Below are 20,535 nucleotides of genomic sequence, written 5' to 3' on the forward strand. Positions count from 1 at the left end.
CGTATTTTTTTTGAATACATCGGGTAAGTTCTATATCCTTGGACCACCTTGTGCTTCTCTAATAAGCATTCATTAATGCAAGGCAACAGCCTCTTTAATTTCTAACCATGAATATCTAATATGCACAACGATTAATTTCCAACTACTTTAGAAAGTTTAGAAAATAAAAAAAAATTAATTAAAATTAATGCATTAGTACATTTAACCTGTTTTTTTTAATTTTAATTTCAGTGTGTACTGCTGTTATAACTTTTCTTTAAGAAATAGGTACAAACTGAGTACTGGAAATTTAACACAAGTCACTTTCTTTCGTCTTTTTTGCGCGCGTTTTTTGTATTGCCTTCCTTTACGAATCTTTAACGGACGAAATTCATCAAATTCGACCATAAAGTCCCCTTCCCTATTTTGTAAGAAGTTTTCCGAGTTTCCATGCGTTGTTCTTCCATGTAATTTTCTATACCCTATTGTTCAAACATGTCATCTGGAAACAACAAAAACGAGGCGCTAAATTCAAAACAGGTTCAAACGGGACACATTCGGCTTTAATTATTCCAAGTGACTCAGTTCAATTAGTGCGAGATTAACTCGTTCACGAAAATACGTGTATCTTGAATATTGCAATTTTCTTAATGTAACTATGATCAGGCGGCCGCCGTAGCCGAATGGGTTGGTGCGCGATTACCATTCGGAATTCACAGAGAGAACGAAGGTTCGAATCTCTGCGAAAACACCAAAATTAAGAAAAACATTTTTGTAATAGCGGTCGCCCCTCGGCAGGCAATGGCAAACCTCCGAGTGTATTTCTGCCATGAAAAAGCTCCTCAGAAAAAATAGTTGCCGTTCGGAGTCGGCTTGAAACTGTAGGTCACTCCATTTGTGGAACAACATCAAGACGTTGATGGGGCTCGGCCAAACACCCAAAAAGGGTGTACGCGCCAATTATATATATATATATATATATATACATATGTATGCATGTATGGTGCATATACTTCGTACTATAGAAATAAAATATTTACAAATAATAACAACTCATAAGTCAACTGTGGTAGTTACAGTTGTAGATTTTTTATTAATTAATAAGCTCTTGCTTCTTAAAATAAAAAGTAATTGTAATTTATTATTTAAATAATACAAAGTTAGCGTCACAAAAGCGTCAAATCCATTTAAATGCTTTATAAGGCTATATATCCAATTTATTTATCTATAATTTAAGCCGTCTAAAAGATTAAAAACCAAACATACATAAGCTATGACTAGAATTCAACAGCGTGGAATGGCATATATAGTAGATAGTTTAGTCAATATCCAATGGGCACTTATCTTCGTCCGAATGGCCAACACACTCCAAGGCTGGACAGTGCTCGGCGTCCCACATACCGGGCCCACATCTTTTACACAAACCACTCAAGGTACAAGGTATTTTTGGCAATTGGCGATATTGATATAATAGACCTCGAGCTTTTCGAAGAATTAACTGCCCGTCCATATACATTGCCAGCGAGCTAAAATGAAACAACATTTCATCTGCACGTAAATCCTGAGCCACTACATCATCAGCATAAACGGCAATAATGGCCAAACACAGAAATAAATGGAAATAGTCCGTAAGATAATTCGTCCAGCATGCTTCCCACATTCGGATAACCACTGATTCAGTGAACTCACGTTTAAAACATAAAATTAACCACCGATGACAAAACAGTAGCTCCATTGAACTGGAATGACATTTTAAGTGTTCATAGAAGGAGGGCAGCATAATACGGATGAGTTCCCTCAAATAGTTTAAGTTTCGATCAATATCTACATCCGTAGGTGCACATACAAAAAAGGAACGTTGTAGTAAGCCCACAAAGCTCCAAAACGTCTCCGATTCATTTTGTATTTCGCATAATACTGGAGCTAATAGGTCACTCATTCCCTATACAATGCAATTAATACAAATTATTTGGTTGATAAACACAAAATAACAAAATAGCAATTACCTGAGAATAAGTTGTTCCTGCATTATAAAATGCATAGTTCAGCAGAATATTTTTCATTATTTCTCTGTTTGGGTTATCTTCTCCACAAAAAAATACATTTGTGCGGTCTATTCTTGCAATGTCTTTCTCCACAACACATTGCACTGATTTCCAGAAATGAATTTGTTCTTCTGGGGACATTGAGTATAAACGTTTTCGAGTTATTTCGTCATACTCTTGCTTTCTAATATCCATTAGAACAGCTCTGTCGTCAAATGTGGATGAAAAAGAATAACATTTTAATAGAAATGGCCAAATAGTTCTTCGTAAACTTTTTTCCAAGCCTCCAAAAAAAACGCACTTGCGAAGAAGTAAGTCATCTTCTATTTGCCCTTTTATATTTAGCAAAGTTCCGTAAAAAAAGTTTGTGGTAATTTTTCTAACGCCACCTTCATCGGGATGCAGTTCACTCTTCTTTATCTCTGGGCGACATACCATAAATTGGCGATACGGTAAATTCTGTTGTTTTTGTCCAGGTGTAAATGCGATGTTATGTAGAAAACAGTGCCACTGGTGAAGAACCTGCAAATATATTGTAGAATATTATTTTCTTAAATTAAATACAGTTAATTAGACACATTGAAATATCGAATTTATTTTTTTTATTTTTTATTTTTAAATATTATTTTGTTACTTTTATTTTTAAATATATTCACACCTTTTTTAATTCTTTGTCGGATTTTTTGGGTTGGCTTTCCATTATGGCCATGAAGGTTTTGCTTATAATACCTAAATGCATGGACCTAATTTAAAAATTATTACACAGAAATGTAACAAATATATCAGCTTTTTAATTTATGGCATTTATTTAAATTTATCAATAGGAATGAATATGAAAATTTAACGTTAAAAATGCCTATTTTTTGTATAACTTTTAAAAAATTCATATTACATACACTTATTTTTTTTAATAACACACCGTATTGATTAAACGCTTGTTTTACTAAATAATACTTTATATTTTATTATTCTTATAAACGTTCGTAATACCGCACAAAGAAAATGTGCGGGACGAACTATCAAAGGAACGATATTGAGAAAAGAATTACCTTAGGAAACGCCCAGTCAACCGAAAGGGAAACATTTTTGTAATGCTATTTTAGAAAAAACTGTGTTATTAAAGCGGCAGGAAATAATACTGCGGTAAGAGGAAGGAGAGTTTTATTGATTGAGGGTTATGATCCTCGGACTACAGCAACATTATTCGTTTATTTAAATTTTCCGGATTTACATATTATACTTGTACATATATGTATGTGACAATATTCTATGTAATTAATGAAAATTCATAGTAAAAAATCGCACTAGTTTCTATTCTAAATTTTCGCCTTCGGTGCTTTTTTATCTAAAACAATAATTTAATATATTTGAAAATTTTGCATTTGAATTTACGAATTTTGATTGTCTGGAGGTATTTATTCTTCCTTCATTTTCCCTTAATTTTTTCCGGGGTTAATTTGTTCCAAAATTCACAAAATCTTTCAAGTTTAAAGTTTGTTTTATCCATTATGAATTTTAAGATCTTGGCTAAATGATTGTTATAGTTTAATTCGATATTTCAGCATAAGCAAATACAATTGTCAAAAATCGTTGCTTTTTGCGGGTTTTCTGCGAGTTCATGGACCTTAGAAGGTTAGGACTTTCATAAATTGAATGGTAGGTTCGTATGGTTCAAATGGTGTGCACGCCCCATCCTTCGCCGCCCACCATCCAAATACTTTGTGGCTATAATGAAAAGTTTAGCCGCTTTTTTAAACTGATAGTGAAATCAAAAACATCAAATAAACAGAAAAAATTATAATATTGCTATTTTACATTAACTCTACGAGTAATGTTTATGTACAAAAAGTTTCACATTGCTGGAAGTTTCACTAGAATCCATCGTAGCTGCGAATATGAAATTTAAAAACATACATACAACCCTGCAACCCTCCTCTTTGCTGGCGCGAACGATACGAACCCAGCCTGTATAATCAGCACTATCAATTTTCATATTGTTCCCGCCTCAGAAAAAGTAATATTGATGAAACCAAAATCGAAATTGAATCTTAAAAAAATGTTTGTAAATTGTCTATCAAACCACAACAAAAACCATTACTCATGTTAATTAAAGAGCTCTTAAGAGTGAAGCAGTTCATCAAGACTTGTCGGTGCAATGTAGTCACCGGTCGTCATCGGACCGGTTGGAGGTTCCTCGCAATGAGAAAGGCTGGAGAGATAGTCGTTAAATTCTAAACACAAAACATGTATGACTATGCTGGACGCTTTTATAGTGCCATTGTCAGTATATGAGATCAGTGGAACTACCTCTGGTAGTCGAAGAAGCTTCGAAACATAGAAGTTGAAAAGAACCTGCGACACCCCTTGATTTACCTTCCTCTGGTTTGATCTCGAAATGTTACTGTCGAGTGACGGACCACCTCTTCAATCCCGGCGGGAGAGTAGATTCCTTAATGCCATCTAAAGGGTAGTTATATTTCAAGGGCCGATGTTGAATGTGAACTACACCTAAACGTCAACGACACCGTCGGACTTCTTTCTTTGAGGTTATTTGAAAGAAAAGGTGTACGTCGATAAGCCAGCAACAATTCAAGAGCTAAAAGATGAGATAATTCGGCACATTAACGGCATAGAATCTCAATTAAGCCTCAGCGTCATCGAACATTTGGATCATCGGATGGAGGTGTGCCGCCGAGGCCCCGGCCATTTAGCCGATATTTTGTTCCATACGTAATTGAGCCATACCAATATTATCATAATAAAGAGAAATGACAATAATTTCTTAAAAAAATTGTATTCTATTCAAAATCAAAACCGGCCCTTGAAACTTAACCACCCTTTAGTATCCGCAGAATGGACAGGAGAGATATCAAGCGATACGACCTCTGTTTGATGGCAGATTTTACATTCTTCCATGAAGAGGTTGTAAAATCATGTAAGCCAACAGTCCTTGGCCAAAACATATTTGTGCATCCGTCTTGTAATACGACAGTCGGCTCTAATTTGCCGGAACAACCCAGATTTATATCCGGCTAAATACCGTCACTCTAACAGCATTCCCCATACAAATATGGGAAATATTTATGCTGCTACTGCTGGGGGAGTCGTTGTTTACTGTGCTGAATGCGCCTATCTGTTTTGCAAAACTTGCCTGTACGTAGAACGGACTGCCATGGAGAGCCGCGCCTTCTGAAATCCACGCAACTTTATCTTAATAACGTTCTGCATATTGTAGCAGGTTAAGTTCCTACTTATCCAGAATCGACCCTGAAATACTGTATACATGTCCAGCATGCGAAGGTACCCCGCAAAAAACTAACCACCTATTCACTAAACCCACTTACCTAACCCCCTCTCCCTCTGTACCCATTTCGTCGAAACAGCACGTTTTATGGGCTTACCGTTAGATGACGATCGGGGAATACACTGCACTGGCAGGGTTTGATACACTGCTACAACAACAACGTGTCAAAAAAGAGTGAGTGAGTTAGAAAATTCTACAAGTAATATATTTCTTGAAAAACTTCTCTACAGGTCCTCTTATAAAAATTCAAAAAAACTAAAAAAGAGATACTTAAGCTACCTTTCCAATGATGCACTAGGTTATGTAAATGGCCGAGCAGTTTTTGAGATATTACTTTTTTAAAATGCGTATAATTGACTTTTGACCTTCGATATGTCCTTCATTTTTAATTTACGCACGTACCGTTGTAATTAATTAATTAACATAAAAAGTTCTATGGAATCTCATTGGTTTGTTCCTAGCGAAACGGAGCGTATTCTTTACTTGTTCCATATATATACTAAATGACATTATAACTATTAACATCATAAATTATGATTTATGTATATGCGTAAGTACCTGAGCCAAATGATCTAAGCCACCATAATGAAAGTGAAGTATTTTATACTGCGACTCTCTTGATGCAATTACGAGTTGTCCGGATGTACAATTATCATCACTGAAAAATAAACGTAGTGAACGCATTTGGCTTAGATCAACAGAAAATCGTCGACAAATAGAATTATTCCGAGGGAATGGAGTGGAACTTTTGTCACCGACGTCGACATTATTTTGCAATGAAAATAATTCTGAGGTCGCACAGCAGAGATTTACGTCATCGCATAAGTAATATCCACGTTGGAAATATACTTTATTTATATCGGTTACTACACTGTTTATAGAATGCTTTACATTTGTGTTCTCAATATGTGGATTAGAAATCGTTATATTAACAGACGTTATGTGGCTTCTATTAAGTAATGCGTTGATATCACGCATCGAGTTAACATGATCGCCCAAAAGGGGTTGCAACTCATTTTTTAACTCTTGAATATCCACATTTGGGCCATCTATTTCAACTTTCTGGTCGCTATACGTTATTTTTTCTTCTTTTGATTCACTTAATTCATTTGAATTACTTAAACTAAGGGCAGAAAGTGGCCCACCCACTTCGAACTTTTTGCTCTTTTTATACATTTCATTTTCATTTGACTTCGATTTGCAGAGCGATGAATTTGGAATCCAGGTGAGCAACAAAGTTGAGCGACGAGCTTCATTAAATTGATCCACGAACGTTTTCGTAGTTACTGTCAAATAACCTGGATAATGAATTAGCTCAGATTCGCGTCGAACTGCGACCGGTGGGTGAATACAAACATTGTTTTTACAAAACAGTACTTCGTTGTCTTCATAAGCATCGATGTTTTCACTTATTTTATCCTCACCCAGAATAAGAGTCGACGCTTTTTTTATTATATTTACAATAGACATATCTTATAATGCTTAACAGCTCGATAATTAAAACCTTTGTTACAAGTTTGACGAGTCGATACTTTTAAGAATTAATCGATACACGGCACCGAAGTCAAAAGTATTCAGTTCTATTTATACTCGGTTCCATAAATGCATGCATTTCCAATAAAAACACTGTGCTCGAATCAAAAACTTTTTCAGTGAGCATACTTGTTTTCTGCTTTGGTTCTTAAGAATTGCAGTTAAATATCGATTCCTTCAATCAACGCAATTTATTACTTTTTCAATTCCTCAGAAATAAATAAATAAAAATTATTTTTTTTTTCAGTTCCATTACAAGGAATCATATTTTGTAATGGTAATGGAATTGAAGAATTTATTTCTTGACTTTCAATTCTTTTTACGATTCCTCATCGTTGACTGATGAATTGAAATCGCTTTATTCAATGCATAAATACCGGATCAAAAAGATTAAGTTATTTATAGATGCATCTAGATAACCTCTTTTAAGATGAACTAAGCATTTTTAAGAAGAACGACAGAACAAAAAAAAAAAACTATGCACATATTGTAGTTCATAGTTGGAGCATGGGTTTTAGGTCTTTAACCATACACAGCTCCGTATTAGATAGCATCTTTCCAGCTGAGAGGAAACATACTATGGCAAGAGTGGTTTTCATCCCCAAAGGAAGTAACACCCCTCAAATGGAACCAAACGATTTTAGGCCAGTAACCCTTGTTTTCTTTTTTCTCAAAATTCAAGGGAGATTGTTGGACGTGGACATCCGAAAACAAGTCTACCCGAATTACATTTCAGTGGCAGCCGGCATACTCTAACGACACGTGCATAGTGGGGGAAAAAGAAAGGGGACTTCCTTGCAAGGAATTAACACTAGGTATCGATATAGAAAGAGCTTTCAGCAACTTCTACCCAGTAGCTGTCATTAGGGTCCTCCTTCAGACGGGCCTTGGTAGACCACTGGAGGAATTTTTTAACAAGAGAGAACAGGGTAACCATTTCTACTAGGTAGGCTGTGAGAGGCACACCTCAGGAAGGGGTCCTCTCTGCTCTGGAATCTTACTGTAAACAGCCTGCTCTCCAGATTGTAAAATAATGCCTATAATGTCATCACTTATGCGGAGGACATTGCATTAACAGCGTCAGGAAAGCATCTCAAAGTTTTAAACGAACTATTACAAAACATTATGTGCATTTTGGATAGCTTGTCCAAGAAGAGTGGACTGGGTGTCAACCTCAAACAGACAGGAATAGTAATATTCACCAACAAATATATAATACCCGGTTTGAAGGCCACTTCCCTAAATGGAGCTGGTTTTACACTACTGAGGCAAAGTACCTCGGAATTATTCTAGGCCGTAAAAAAAAAGAGAGAACGTAGGTTCAAATCTCGGTGAAGCCGTGAAAAAAGCTCCTCATAAAAGTATCTGCCGTTCGGAGTCGGCTTGAAACTGTAAGTCCCTCCAACCTCAAACAGACAGGAATAGTAATATTCACCAACAAATATATAATACCCGGTTTGAAGGCCACTTCCCTAAATGGAGCTGGTTTTACACTACTGAGGCAAATTATTCTAGACCGTAAAAAAAAGAGAGAACGTAGGTTCAAATCTCGGTGAAGCCGTGAAAAAAGCTCATCATAAAAGTATCTGCCGTTCGGAGTCGGCTTGAAACTGTAGGTCCCTCCATTTGTGGAGCAACATCAAGACGCACACCACAAATAGGAGGAGGAGCTCGGCCATACACCCAAAAAGGGTGTACGCGCCAATTATATATATATATAAAATTAGAAACGAAACACTCATTGCCCTATATACTTGCAAAAGGACTATAGATAAAAGATGGGGCTTAAAACAAATGGTTTCACCACATCGGGAATCAGAGGGGGAGACTTGTGCCCAAGCCAAGTGGTATCACAATGGGCCTCTAGGCCTAAGTGGGCCCCTCCTATATTTCACTGTAATTTGACCTAAACTATGACTCTACGTCAGTTTCAGTGTTATCCTCTCCAAAACTTAGAAACTACCAAAATTTTTAAAATTTTTGGCTGATGCGCGGCTTTTAGTTTTGAAGTATAATTCCAGTCCTAAAACAGACATTGAGGACTTTTTCTCACAACAATTTAGAATTTGCTATTTTTATCGCTTGACCTTGTTATCTCAGAAATGTTCAGACAATGCCAGCTTTATTTGCCTGGTAGATCAGCTTGTCCTAATTTAGTTCTAGTTCTTAATAAAATAATAAAAGCGATTATAAGCATCCCCAATTAGATCTAATATATATAGACTTCTCAAAGACGTTTAAAAAGGTGCATTAAACGTGAACACGTTGGATGTATACACTGTACTATTATATATGTAGATATATAAAACATTGTATTGATATACGCAGGACCTCAGAAAAATGTGGAAATTTTGTCAGCCATTTTTTTTGGTGGGTGAGGTAGGGTTTAAAACGACAGCGATCGTCGTTTACTGTGTTGAGTGGCGTGGCCACTAAAGCAATCCCTTGTCCTCTTCTGGGAAGACTCCCTTCCCCGGACTACTTTCTGCATTACTCCGGGAGGGTACAGAATGACGTCCATGAAATGGAAGAGTTCTATTCACCCACGTCTACAAATAAAGAACGTGTGTTCATCGTCATCGCTCGGGGATTCGTAGTATATGCACCTGAAGTCACTTACCTTCCTGTGGCCCCCTTCCCCGAAGTCCCTTTAAAACCATTAATCTATAGTAAGAATCAGCTTCGCCGACGTTTTAAGCTCTTCTTCAGTGAAGGGCGGAGGCTTCTCGTCATTTTGAAAGTTTCGATCCCCGTGCAGCAAAGGGTGTGTGCCTATGATGTTGTTGATGGCATCGCTGACTAGATGTGGGACTCTAGAGTCACTGTTTAGATCACTCCGAAGTTCCCCCCATTTTGCTTTGGGATTACCTGAAATTGTCGGCTTCCAGCTCTGCCTCTCTGTTTCGCCTGGTTCTGGTGTACTTTTTTTATTGCGGAAACAGGCCTGTCTGACTTCTTCAGGCAATACTTAAAAAATCAACTATTTAGCATTAATGAAATTTTTATTGTTGCACTTCATGTGGAAAACATTGAATATCTAATGCAAATGTTTATTAAAACAGTGCACATAGGTACAAATGATAAAAAAGGTTTCTTGAATTCTTCTCATTATACGATGGAAAGATTCTTGGAAATGTTAATTCAGAAATAAAAAGGGTATACGCTAGTCATGTATACACAAAAAATATTCTTATTTCCTTTTATAAATTTTTTTTCAGTATTACTTTCTATAGACCTTTTTCGTTCTAATATATTTATTTAAGCATAACGGAAAATTATCGATGCTTACCATGAAATGCCTTTTATTTTTTAATAGTTTTATTTTAATAAATTTTATTTCTCACAATGGCTATGAAAGCATATACCAAAACACTCGTATCTACAACGAAATTGCATTTTCTATTCATTCAATCTACAAAATGTTCATAAATATTAGGTCTCTTTTTTTCGCCAAGAGTTAGAAGTGGCGAAGTGGAATATGAAGCAACTCGTATAAGTAAACATATCTTGGCAACGCGGAAATAGAGCTGCCTTAAATTACATGTGTTTGTAAGGCAGGGGCGAATCTTATAATACGTTCACATATAAGTAGATGCTCTATTTTTTCGCGCTTAACTCAAAATCTGTAATTAAAAAGCGCGATTTCCCATACAAAATTGCCCTCCTAAAATATGAGATTATAAAATAATCTTAGATAATAACTAGACTTTTTGACATACAACCTTTTGTTTTCTGTGTTATCGAAAATTATTATTACGAATGTAAGGAGAAACATCAAAATAAAAACGAAATGAAATGGATGGCGGGCAAGAAAACAGGTCTGTAAACATAATTCTAATAAAATGTTTGTTAAATTTTATTAACTATGGATTCATTTTACAGAAAAAAGCGTATGTCCATAAACGTTTTGTCCTCTTATTACTTATATAAAATGTAATATAGAATTTCTCATGCGTATTGCTGTCATAATTTTTTGCAACCTCAGTAAACGTCGCATACGGATGCCCCTTATTATTAGCAGCGAATTGCGCAATTACTTCTCCCTGTATTTTCTTCATATCGTTAATAATAATTAAAGAAACCAAAAACACCGAAATATTCCACCAAAATAATTTCAATGAAGAAAAACATCTCAAAGCAGTACTGAAACCTGATTGTCAATTTTGCAGGTAATTTGCCATATGTGAAGGGGTAGATTAATTTGGTGGATTTATAGCTGATTAATGCATATGTGAACGTATTATAACTTTGTTCTTGCTTTCGCATGCAAATTTTTCGTCAAGTTATTCGATCATAGAAACAGCGAGCGGAGAAATGGCGAATAGAAGAGGCCTAATATCTGAACTATTTAATTTCTTACATTTCAGACAATCGAGTCCGCTTAACGCCAGGAACCAGGTTCATATATATTTGGAGCTCCAAAAAGATATATGTATACAAGGCAAAGATGCAGTATCTGTCGACAATGATATGAGAAGGTATTATATTTATGTGCCATGGCGAGCAACTACGCAACAACAAAATTCTCAACACCCCCATAAGCAATGTTATCAAAAACAAATGGCAATAGGAACCAGAACAATTTTGAAATTTTTTCTTTCTCCATAAAAAAATGTAGCTCAAATATCGTAAAAAACTGGAAAATTTGTAATTTAACATAATATCGAAAGAAACCAGAATCCCTATGCAGACCGCCGAGAGAGTCAAATATCTCGGTATCCACCCTAATACGTTTTTATATTACAAGTATACCGATCACATTAACCCTCAAATCGAGAAGATCCCATGAGCTTTCCATTTCTACGAAGAAAGGTTTCCGTCAAATCTTCGGCATAGGTATGTAAAAATAGCAATGTATTAAACTTTTGTGAGGATTTCTTTCACACCTTTTGAAGCTTTTATTATAAAAATTCATCTATGCATCGTTTTGGATCCCTTTTCCCCTGCAATGTAAGATTCTAATAACTTTTAAGTTAAAACATAATTCATTATTTTATTATTCATCCAAGTTACTGGATATCAGATAATGTACTAGGTACTCGAGAGCTCGGCTGAAGGCATTGTATGACACATCATTACATACTATTGCTTATTTTAGTATTTAATATTATTTACTGGAAATAAATAAACAAATACTATATAACAATCAAAAACAAAAAAAGCAGTACAGCTGAAACCAGAAATCATCACCAAGCTCTAACTATTAAACGTTTTGCATCATGCTAGTCTTTAAAATATTTAAATAAGAAAATTTATCCAATGATAACTCTATAAACACAAGTTTGTCAACTCCTTGCACCGCTATACACCCCCAGACCATCACACCTCCCCGCCATGCTTCCAGTTTGTACAAGATTTTCTTTTTCGAGTGCGGTACCGCTCTTACACCACACTAGTTTTCTTCCTTTAACCCTAGAATCGTAAGATAGTTTTACCCTACGTTAATGCTAATATACGTAAATTTTACGTACAACACAAAAATTTAAAATAAATGTTCAACAAAAACTTATATATTTTCTGTTTTGATTTTATTTATTGAAAATACAAAGTTGTATGTTTCTTAAAGTGAATTATAAAAAAATGGATATGGACCTAGTTTATGTTTTGTTTTAATAACAGTGTTTAGAAAACATCCGCTTTTATAATATTTACCTGGTCGAATATAAACAACATTCATAGCCATTGCTCTTCCGCTACTACGATGCACTGGATTGCTACTCCAAACATGACCATTCCTTCCCAAAAGTGGATTAGAACTGGATACATCTTCAATGTCATTTAGTTGTAGGTGCACAGTTGGTGCTGACGTCTGATTTTTTGCCGGGGGACCTTTATTTTTTTTCAGATGCCATATTTTGAGCGGACTCCACGGCTTTCATCAGTTCCTCTTCAAAAGTATTTTCCTGGAATTCAGGAGAGTAGTCTGGATCCTCCAAACTATCTTTACTGTCAAAATCAACTTCCTCTTCAAGGTTGTCCTCAGTGAAGCTTACATCGCTGTCAATACTGTCCAGGAGGGCTTCTATTTCTGCATCCGCAAGGCAACGACTTGAGTTTTCCATTATTTTCTTTTATTTCTCCTGAAAACCGCACGGAGCATAAATTTCATTTACAAATATTTATACGCTAATAACAAGACCACGTAAAACTTACGTACACACTTTTTTTTAAAGAACGATTAAAGCAAAACGCGAAGTAACAACTGATTTATGATACACTTGTTAATGCAACAATAAAATAAAGGAAGCACTGCCAAGAGGTCGTAGCGATAGCGCCAAACGGTAAAGTGTAACTGACTTTTTTTTGCGACATACACGTAAAATTTACGTATATTACGATTCTAGGGTTAATGCCAAATATGCAATATTTGCTTTCATCCGAGAATAGAACACGTCCCGAAAATTCTGGAGGCTTGTTAACATATTCGTTTGCAAAATTTATGCATTTTTTTCTGCTGATTTCGGATATGTACGGTTTCTACGTGCTACACTTCCGCGACACCCATTTTTTTTTAGTATTTTATGTACAATACCGTCGTGCACATGCTTGTCAAAGGAATTTGAAATAATTTTTACACATTTGAGAAGTCGTAATTCGAGAATTATTTTTCACAAATTGCAATATAGTCGTTTTTCACGTAAGGCCAGTTTACTAGGTCGATCAGAACGTAGTTTTGATACAATTGAACCAGTTATATTGTAAGTTTGCACAACATACTGCACAGAAGGGTGACTTCTTCCTTTAATTGGCCCAATTTCGCGGGAAGATTTACGTTAATTTTTAAGTTTCAGGATAATTTTTCTCTCGCCAATACTAATTTCCTTAGTTTTGTGGGCAATCACTATTTCTTGTACATAAAAACTTTAAAATAACTCCAAAGTAATGTAGTCACAGCAAAATCAATTACAAACTAAAACAAAATAAAACCGAAATTGTAGAAAAATTACTGACTAAACATTTCTCATAAAAGATTAAAATGTTTCAGTTTTTTTACAATGAATTTCTTAATATGTTGCTTTCATTTCTTTGTGTACGAATACTTTTTATGGAAAGTGTATATACATTACGAAAATAAGTTTGAGTGCTTTCCAGCTCGTTGAAATCACATTTCAACCGTTTTGGAATGCTCTTTTCTAAATTGGAGCAACTCATTTCTGACGAGGAGTCATATCCCTCCACTTGACCAAGACGATAAGACTGTGTGAAAGATTGAAGCTCATAATGAGCAAATTGGCCTGCGAGCGGTGGAAAAGTACACAAGCTTCTGGTTTCGGGTGGATTGGAGGCGCTCGCGGTTTTAAGGTTAACAAAATCTCAGCTATCGAGTTTAGTGGGAACTCTTACAGGACTTAAGCCCGATATTTACGCATGCTGTGAGACTTGGCACTATTTCGACCCCTTTTTAGCGTCAATGTATGGAGGAATCATCGCCTGATGAGCTTCATTAGTAGCATAAAGCCATCAAAAGTCGGTAATTTAGTCATGGCTTAGTCGTCATTCACATGCCCCCTCCTTTCCTCTTTGTCCTATTCTTTCGCCCCTCCTTTTTTCCTCTGAAATGGTAACACAAACGGATTTAATTTTTTCTTAAGTATTTTTAAGCGCTTTTAAGCTTTAATTATGAAAAATATCCGACAAGCATGGTTCCACTATTATATGCGATATCACTGATATAATTCGTAGCCACTTATTAAGATCTATTGATCCGTCAGTTTAATAGGTTATGATTGCCGCTACTTCTGAATTGTATTCACGCGAAGAAAATATTTGCCATTGCTATCGGGACTAGTATATACTTCTTCTTGATTGACAAAATAACTGCTCTGTTTTTGGCTTTGTAAAGCTCGGCCACCGTGGCCGAATGGGTTGGTGCGTGATTACCATTCGGAATTCAGAGAGAGAACGTTGGTTCGAATCTCGGTGAAACACCAAAATTAAGAAAAACATTTTTCTAATAGCGGTCGCCCCTCGGCAGGCAATGGCAAACCTCCGAGTGTATTTCTGCCATGAAAAAGCTCCTCAAAAAAAAAATACCTGCCGTTCGGAGTCGGCTTGAAACTGGAGCTCGGTCAAGCACCTAAAAAAGGGTGTTCGCGCCAAATATGTATTTATAAAGCTCGATGTCCGATCGCCTGTGATACATACTCGCCGACGGCAATGTGCAAAGGCCAAAAAATACCCCCCATCGGATGTTACCATTATCTGCTTCTGCGCCATGCAATGGGACGGACATGTTCAGAAACTTATAAAGTGTTGGTTTTGTTCGTAAAGAGAGGACTTTACTACTCAATTGCCTGCTTAGTTCAAAGTAGCACTTCGTGGTAAAAGGGATTATCCGTTGGGTTTCACGGCTGATATTATGTATTATCGGGTTTAATGCTGGTTTATACTAGTGGTTTGACGACAGGTGATACTTCCTCTTGTTCTAGTTTAGCACCAAATCCGGCTGTTAAGGCTAATGATATTTATATTATGGGCATATGCAAGCAATTGCACACTCTTATAATAAATGGTTCTCGAGCGATTAATTTCTGCGACTCGCCAGTTACGCTCGATAGAACCTTGTGCGCGATATTTAGAAGATTGCTTTTGCGGTAGTACGTAGCAGGCATGAATTCATCCGACCACATTTTGCATAGGAGCTGATGTAAGTACCTTACTTTACATTCCGTTGGCTCCCACGGCTTCGATGTTTTTTAGCCGCGTTATAGCTATTCGAACCTTGTCATGGTCGGGTATTGGAACGACAGTCACGTCGTGAACGAACAAGAGATATGCCCCTATCTCTGTTATACTCACTACTGTCACCAGTCTGAAAATGCGAGATATGCTCCCTTCCTAACTTTCGCATGATTTGGACATCAGCCACCAAGACGCCGTCTTTGTTCTTACAGGAGAGCTTTTTATGAGCCACCGAACTTTTTCATTGAATTTTCGGACTCTTTTCCTCTCCGCAATCACCTCAAGCTCTTCGCGCTAACACATTTCGGACTCCCGTTTCTTCTTTCTGATAACACGTCTCTCTTGCTTTCCCAACTCACGGTAGGGATTCCAAATGGTCGTTTTAAGCAGACTCCTAACAGAAAATGGTTTTTTATGAGAAGTTGTTCATGGCAGAAATACACTCGGAGGCTTGTCATTGACTGCCGAGGAGTGACCGCGATTAGAAAAAGCGTTTTCATTTGCTGTTTTATGCACAGAGATTCGAACCTATGCACTCCGGACTGGCAGTCATGCACCAACACATTCAGCTACGACGCCCCCTCTTTCATCTATGGTAATACGATAAATTTGGTTTCGCGTTTTTCGATCAGGAGACAACTATGTAGCTTGATGAATTCAGTTGTGCTAAAATCTGGTCCTGCAAACTACCATGTTTCGGGCCCCGGCGCACTCGATCAGCGTCTCTGCATTAGCGGCAGTTTCGTTGTCTATGCTGATTTTTGGGACTATATGACCAAAAATCCCTTCCTGTCAGTCTATGCTTTTATGAGCTGCTGCAACCGCATGCCAAAAAATTGTCCTGGCTATTCCCAAATGAATGACGATCAAAAACTTTCCCCTGTCACTTGAAGTTCCACGTCCCATCCTCCAATATAATAGATGGCGAAAACTTAAAGTCTCTCTGGAAACGGATCGCCATGTAAAAAGAACAATGTCGACGCCGTCTAGCCATTGAGGACTATACTCATATAATAAGTGGCGTATATCTGGCTGATCTGAAAGAAACGGTATATGACTTGAACCATTAATCTTAAGAATTATAAGGGAAAGTTTCCTTCAAAATGTTGATGCTTGCAAAAAACTCAAAACTCGTGTAACCATTTAAATGCACAGAATTTTCAAATGAGGGCGATCATTTCCCAATATACCACGGTCGCTTGCGATGCAGTTCTTTTCAAAAGACAAGAGAACATAATACGTCTATTTGTGATGTAACAATACATTGAGACTTGCTCCTTCCAATAAATAATTATTCTTTCAGTACTTAGATACAAAACAATAACTTTTTCCAAATAAATACTTAAAAATAAACTTAAAAGAACTACTTACTAGGGTTATTAAAATTTTTCAAATTTGGGATCACAATAAATGGATTCTTCTTATGTAGTATTTGTGGATAAAGCACAAATTAGGAAAATTTCAGTTACAGCAAAATTCTCGGCAAATGGAAGGACCTGTAGTTATATACCGCCTGCGAACGGCAGATGCTTTTTATAAAAAGCTTTTTAATGGCACAAATAGACTTGCATCTTCGCTCATGCCTGCCTAAGGCGACCTGTATTAGAAAAACATGTACATGTACAGAGCAGGCATTACAACCTTAGTTTTCTTGGTAATTAACGTATTTTACATACGTTTTTTCTTAATAGTAAAGTAATATATAATATATGTCTGTGAATAAAATTATTTTTTCGATACAAAAAAAAATATGTAAATTTTTAAATATGTAAAATTTGTCAGAGCAATTTAGTGATTGCTTAATTTTAAAAGGTTTGGTATAGTCACAATGGAACATAAACAGCATCACTGTTTCAATAAATAACTGACAGATTGCTAAAGGATGTCAAAATTTCAAAGATGGATACATTTTTATGTGACTAGTTGTTTGGTCACGGATTCCTCAGATTCACAGATTGAAAATTGTAATATTGTAAAACCATAAACATGACATGCTACTGAGCATGCCCTAAGCTCATTACTAGATATATATGAGTGTATGTATACATGGATATTAGTTTGTATTAACCCCTGTTACGCGACTGCGCTTTAAAGAAATCAATTTCGGAGAAAATAAAAATATTTCAAAAATATAGATGGTGCCACTACATAGTCTTTTTCAACTAAAAATCAATACAATTTACTAACTATTACAAAAAATCCTTAAAATATAATAGTAAATGAAAAACTATGCGGTATGCGAAATGTTATTTAAGTTATGTGCAGTGTATGTTTTCCTGAAGCAAATATTATATACGCAGTGTAAAAAAATTTAACTTCAAGTTACATATTCATCAATAACTAACATTGAGAAGGTAACAAAGTAGTAAACGATGAAATAATATTGCATTTGTTAGTTTAATAAAACAAATTTTCCCAAAATATCTCCTCCTTAAACGTTTAATATAATTTAGGGTGGAGAGTTGCTATTCAGTATTTGAATCAAAAATTGAGTTTTTCTGTAATAAAATACAAACACTGTGTAAAAAATACACGTGTATATGTAAATATAGTCGCATACAAGATAATGCAAATACATTTATCGCAAGTAGTGGATCGATCGATTTGTGGTTTCAATTTTGACCGTATTAGTTTTAAGGAAGCCAGGGTTTCACAATACCTTAACATTCCCAAGTGGTACTCTTTAAACTTCTTCGGAACCAGAAGTTTAATGCTATTACTAAAATTTGTGTTCAAAGGCATTATGAGTGATAATGTTTTGATTATTAATTTTCATAAAAAATTCAAGATGATACAGCCTCAAACGTTTTGATGATGGCTGAGATTATTTTCCAATTTGTCTGCCTTTATAGTGTCCTACAGTTTTATATTAGTGCAGAATATAGCTTTTTATTAAGGATATAGATACCCAAGATTTTTAAGAGCCAGTGCACTTAAAATATTTCAATAAAATATAAGATATAATGCTTTGATTGTTGTTTGGAATTACTTCTTTTTAATTGGCTTTTAATCGCCTTAGAGATTTTTACCGAATCCAATACCACGGGCCGGCCAAATGCCTTTCTTCTGCTGACGCCAATTTTATGACGCCAAGTAATATTTTTTTTTTTAAACAGTTCGACAAAGTTTTGTTCTAGTACATATTTTTTTGAGGATACATTTTTTGAAATTCCTTTATTGCTATCATATATGTACTTAGAATTAGTTTACCATACGTTTTTTAAAGGTATCATTTAACACAGCACTTGGCGCCTAAATTTGTCAAATATTTCCATACATTTAATTGCATATTTATTATAAGTACAATATTTTAAACCAATACCTATTGGGTATTTAAATACCTGTAAAACCATGTTTATAATGTACTGATTTTCTCAAGTATTCTTAATTTATAACAGAAAACAAATTGTAGACTACTTCGTTCCCTAGACCACTTGAACAAATATGTTTGAATACATTGGGCTCGTAAAAGATACCTGTAGCTCGAAAAGTTCGATGATCACTCAAAGTTTTTTATCTTCAAGCTATTTTTAGACATCTAAATCTGGTCTCTTGATTGGACTCAAAATACAATATTCGAACTTTGATTGGTCACAGATTATATTTCAGTGAATATCAAATGTATTCAAAAATTATTGATACTGCCTTTGACCATACCTACGTACATATCTTTATTTGTATCCTCGCCTTTATTCTCATCCTTTTATTAATCTTAATCTAAATTTTTTTCTTAAACATCTGCGCAACACATTTCATTAGTTCGGTATCAATAATAAATGAAGCATATTATTAGTATTATAATTTTTGGATTGATTTTTCGCTTAGTATTAAACTATTTGATTAACCTTCTTCCCTTCACCATCAAAATTCCTTTTGAATGACCTCTTAAAAATACAGTTTAACCGTAAAAGGCACGTATTAACATGTTTGCCTATTTATATACATAAGTATGTATAATATCGTATACGTGTTAAAATGAAGCTTGTTAAAAGTACAACCCCAAATTCCTTAATCTCACTAACACACGAACTGGCATTTGTACTTGGTATGCAAAATATGAAATATCTTCCAATAAGTCATTGCAGCATTCAGATAAATTCAAAGAGATGTGCGATTTTTGGCATATTCTTGAGAGTATCCTTAGGTTATAAAACATATCTGATACAAGATGTTATTTTCGATTAACTTTGGGTGCCAAATTGGCGCATATAGTGCGGTTTAAAGCTTGTTAACATGTTTTGCGACCTCCAAGAAGAACATGTGGAGTATATGTGTTGTTTATGGGACTGGGGTACACGTTTTACCGGTACTCAGTATGCGAATCATTGCTATAAAAACATAAATAAAAGTGAACAGAAAAATTCCAACAAAATTCATGATTACCTTGTGGCTCCGGAAATAGTAAAGAATGAAGTAATGCGAAAACAAATTAAAGAACGGTAATGGTTATTATATTGTGATTATTATTAACTGTCATTATTAATATTTCCTTTAGGTGTTGTAAATGGCTTAGATATTCGAAAATTAGTAAAAATTAAGCACTTGGACAAATTTTGGTAGGTGAATAAATAAATTAGTGGACCTCGATAAAAAGTCATAAGTGGACTTTTTGGTAAAAATCGCTTATGAGGAATCAGTGTCCCAACGCTTTCAGCAGAATAAGTGTATGTCATTTATTTATAAACTATTTGAGTTCCCAACTGTCTACAGAATCTGATGAGCAGGGAGAGCGATTCCATCAAATTGTGATACCATTTGAGAAAAGGTAAAAATATTGCATATTAAAATATGTATGTAGGTATGTCACAATATCATAATCAAAACAATTATATTTCAGGTCAAAGGAAAACAGTCGCCAGATGCAATTCTATCAGAAAAATGTATTCCAATATCCAGCATGATATTTAGCACTAATTCGGATTATGGTGACAGTGAGCTAACATATTGTCCAAAGGAGTTCTGTTCGTGCAATAATCCAAAAGTATAATCCAT

General features: G+C 35.4%; 2 protein-coding genes across 2 annotated transcripts in view; one reads left to right on the top strand and one right to left on the bottom strand.

The window, feature by feature from the left end:
• Positions 1-1,077: 1,077 nt before the first annotated feature.
• LOC129248132 (TBC1 domain family member 16) lies at positions 1,078-6,847 on the bottom strand. Its single transcript, XM_054887575.1, has 3 exons — positions 5,887-6,847; positions 1,986-2,546; positions 1,078-1,921 (listed from the first exon to the last, which is right to left on the bottom strand). Exons 1-3 carry the CDS (start codon positions 6,796-6,798, stop codon positions 1,298-1,300), a joined length of 2,097 nt encoding a protein of 698 aa, XP_054743550.1. The 5' UTR covers positions 6,799-6,847; the 3' UTR covers positions 1,078-1,297.
• A 10,778-nt stretch (positions 6,848-17,625) lies between these two features.
• LOC129248553 (cyclin-dependent kinase 5 activator 1) overlaps positions 17,626-20,535 on the top strand; it is a 41,378-nt gene continuing 38,468 nt past the window's right edge. The window contains exon 1 of the mRNA XM_054888145.1: positions 17,626-17,897. The gene's annotated coding sequence lies outside the window, so the exon portion shown is untranslated. The remainder of the gene's footprint in view (positions 17,898-20,535) is intronic.

This window comes from Anastrepha obliqua, chromosome 5, assembly GCF_027943255.1.
Source record: "Anastrepha obliqua isolate idAnaObli1 chromosome 5, idAnaObli1_1.0, whole genome shotgun sequence".
NCBI classification, from domain to species: Eukaryota; Metazoa; Arthropoda; class Insecta; order Diptera; family Tephritidae; genus Anastrepha; species Anastrepha obliqua.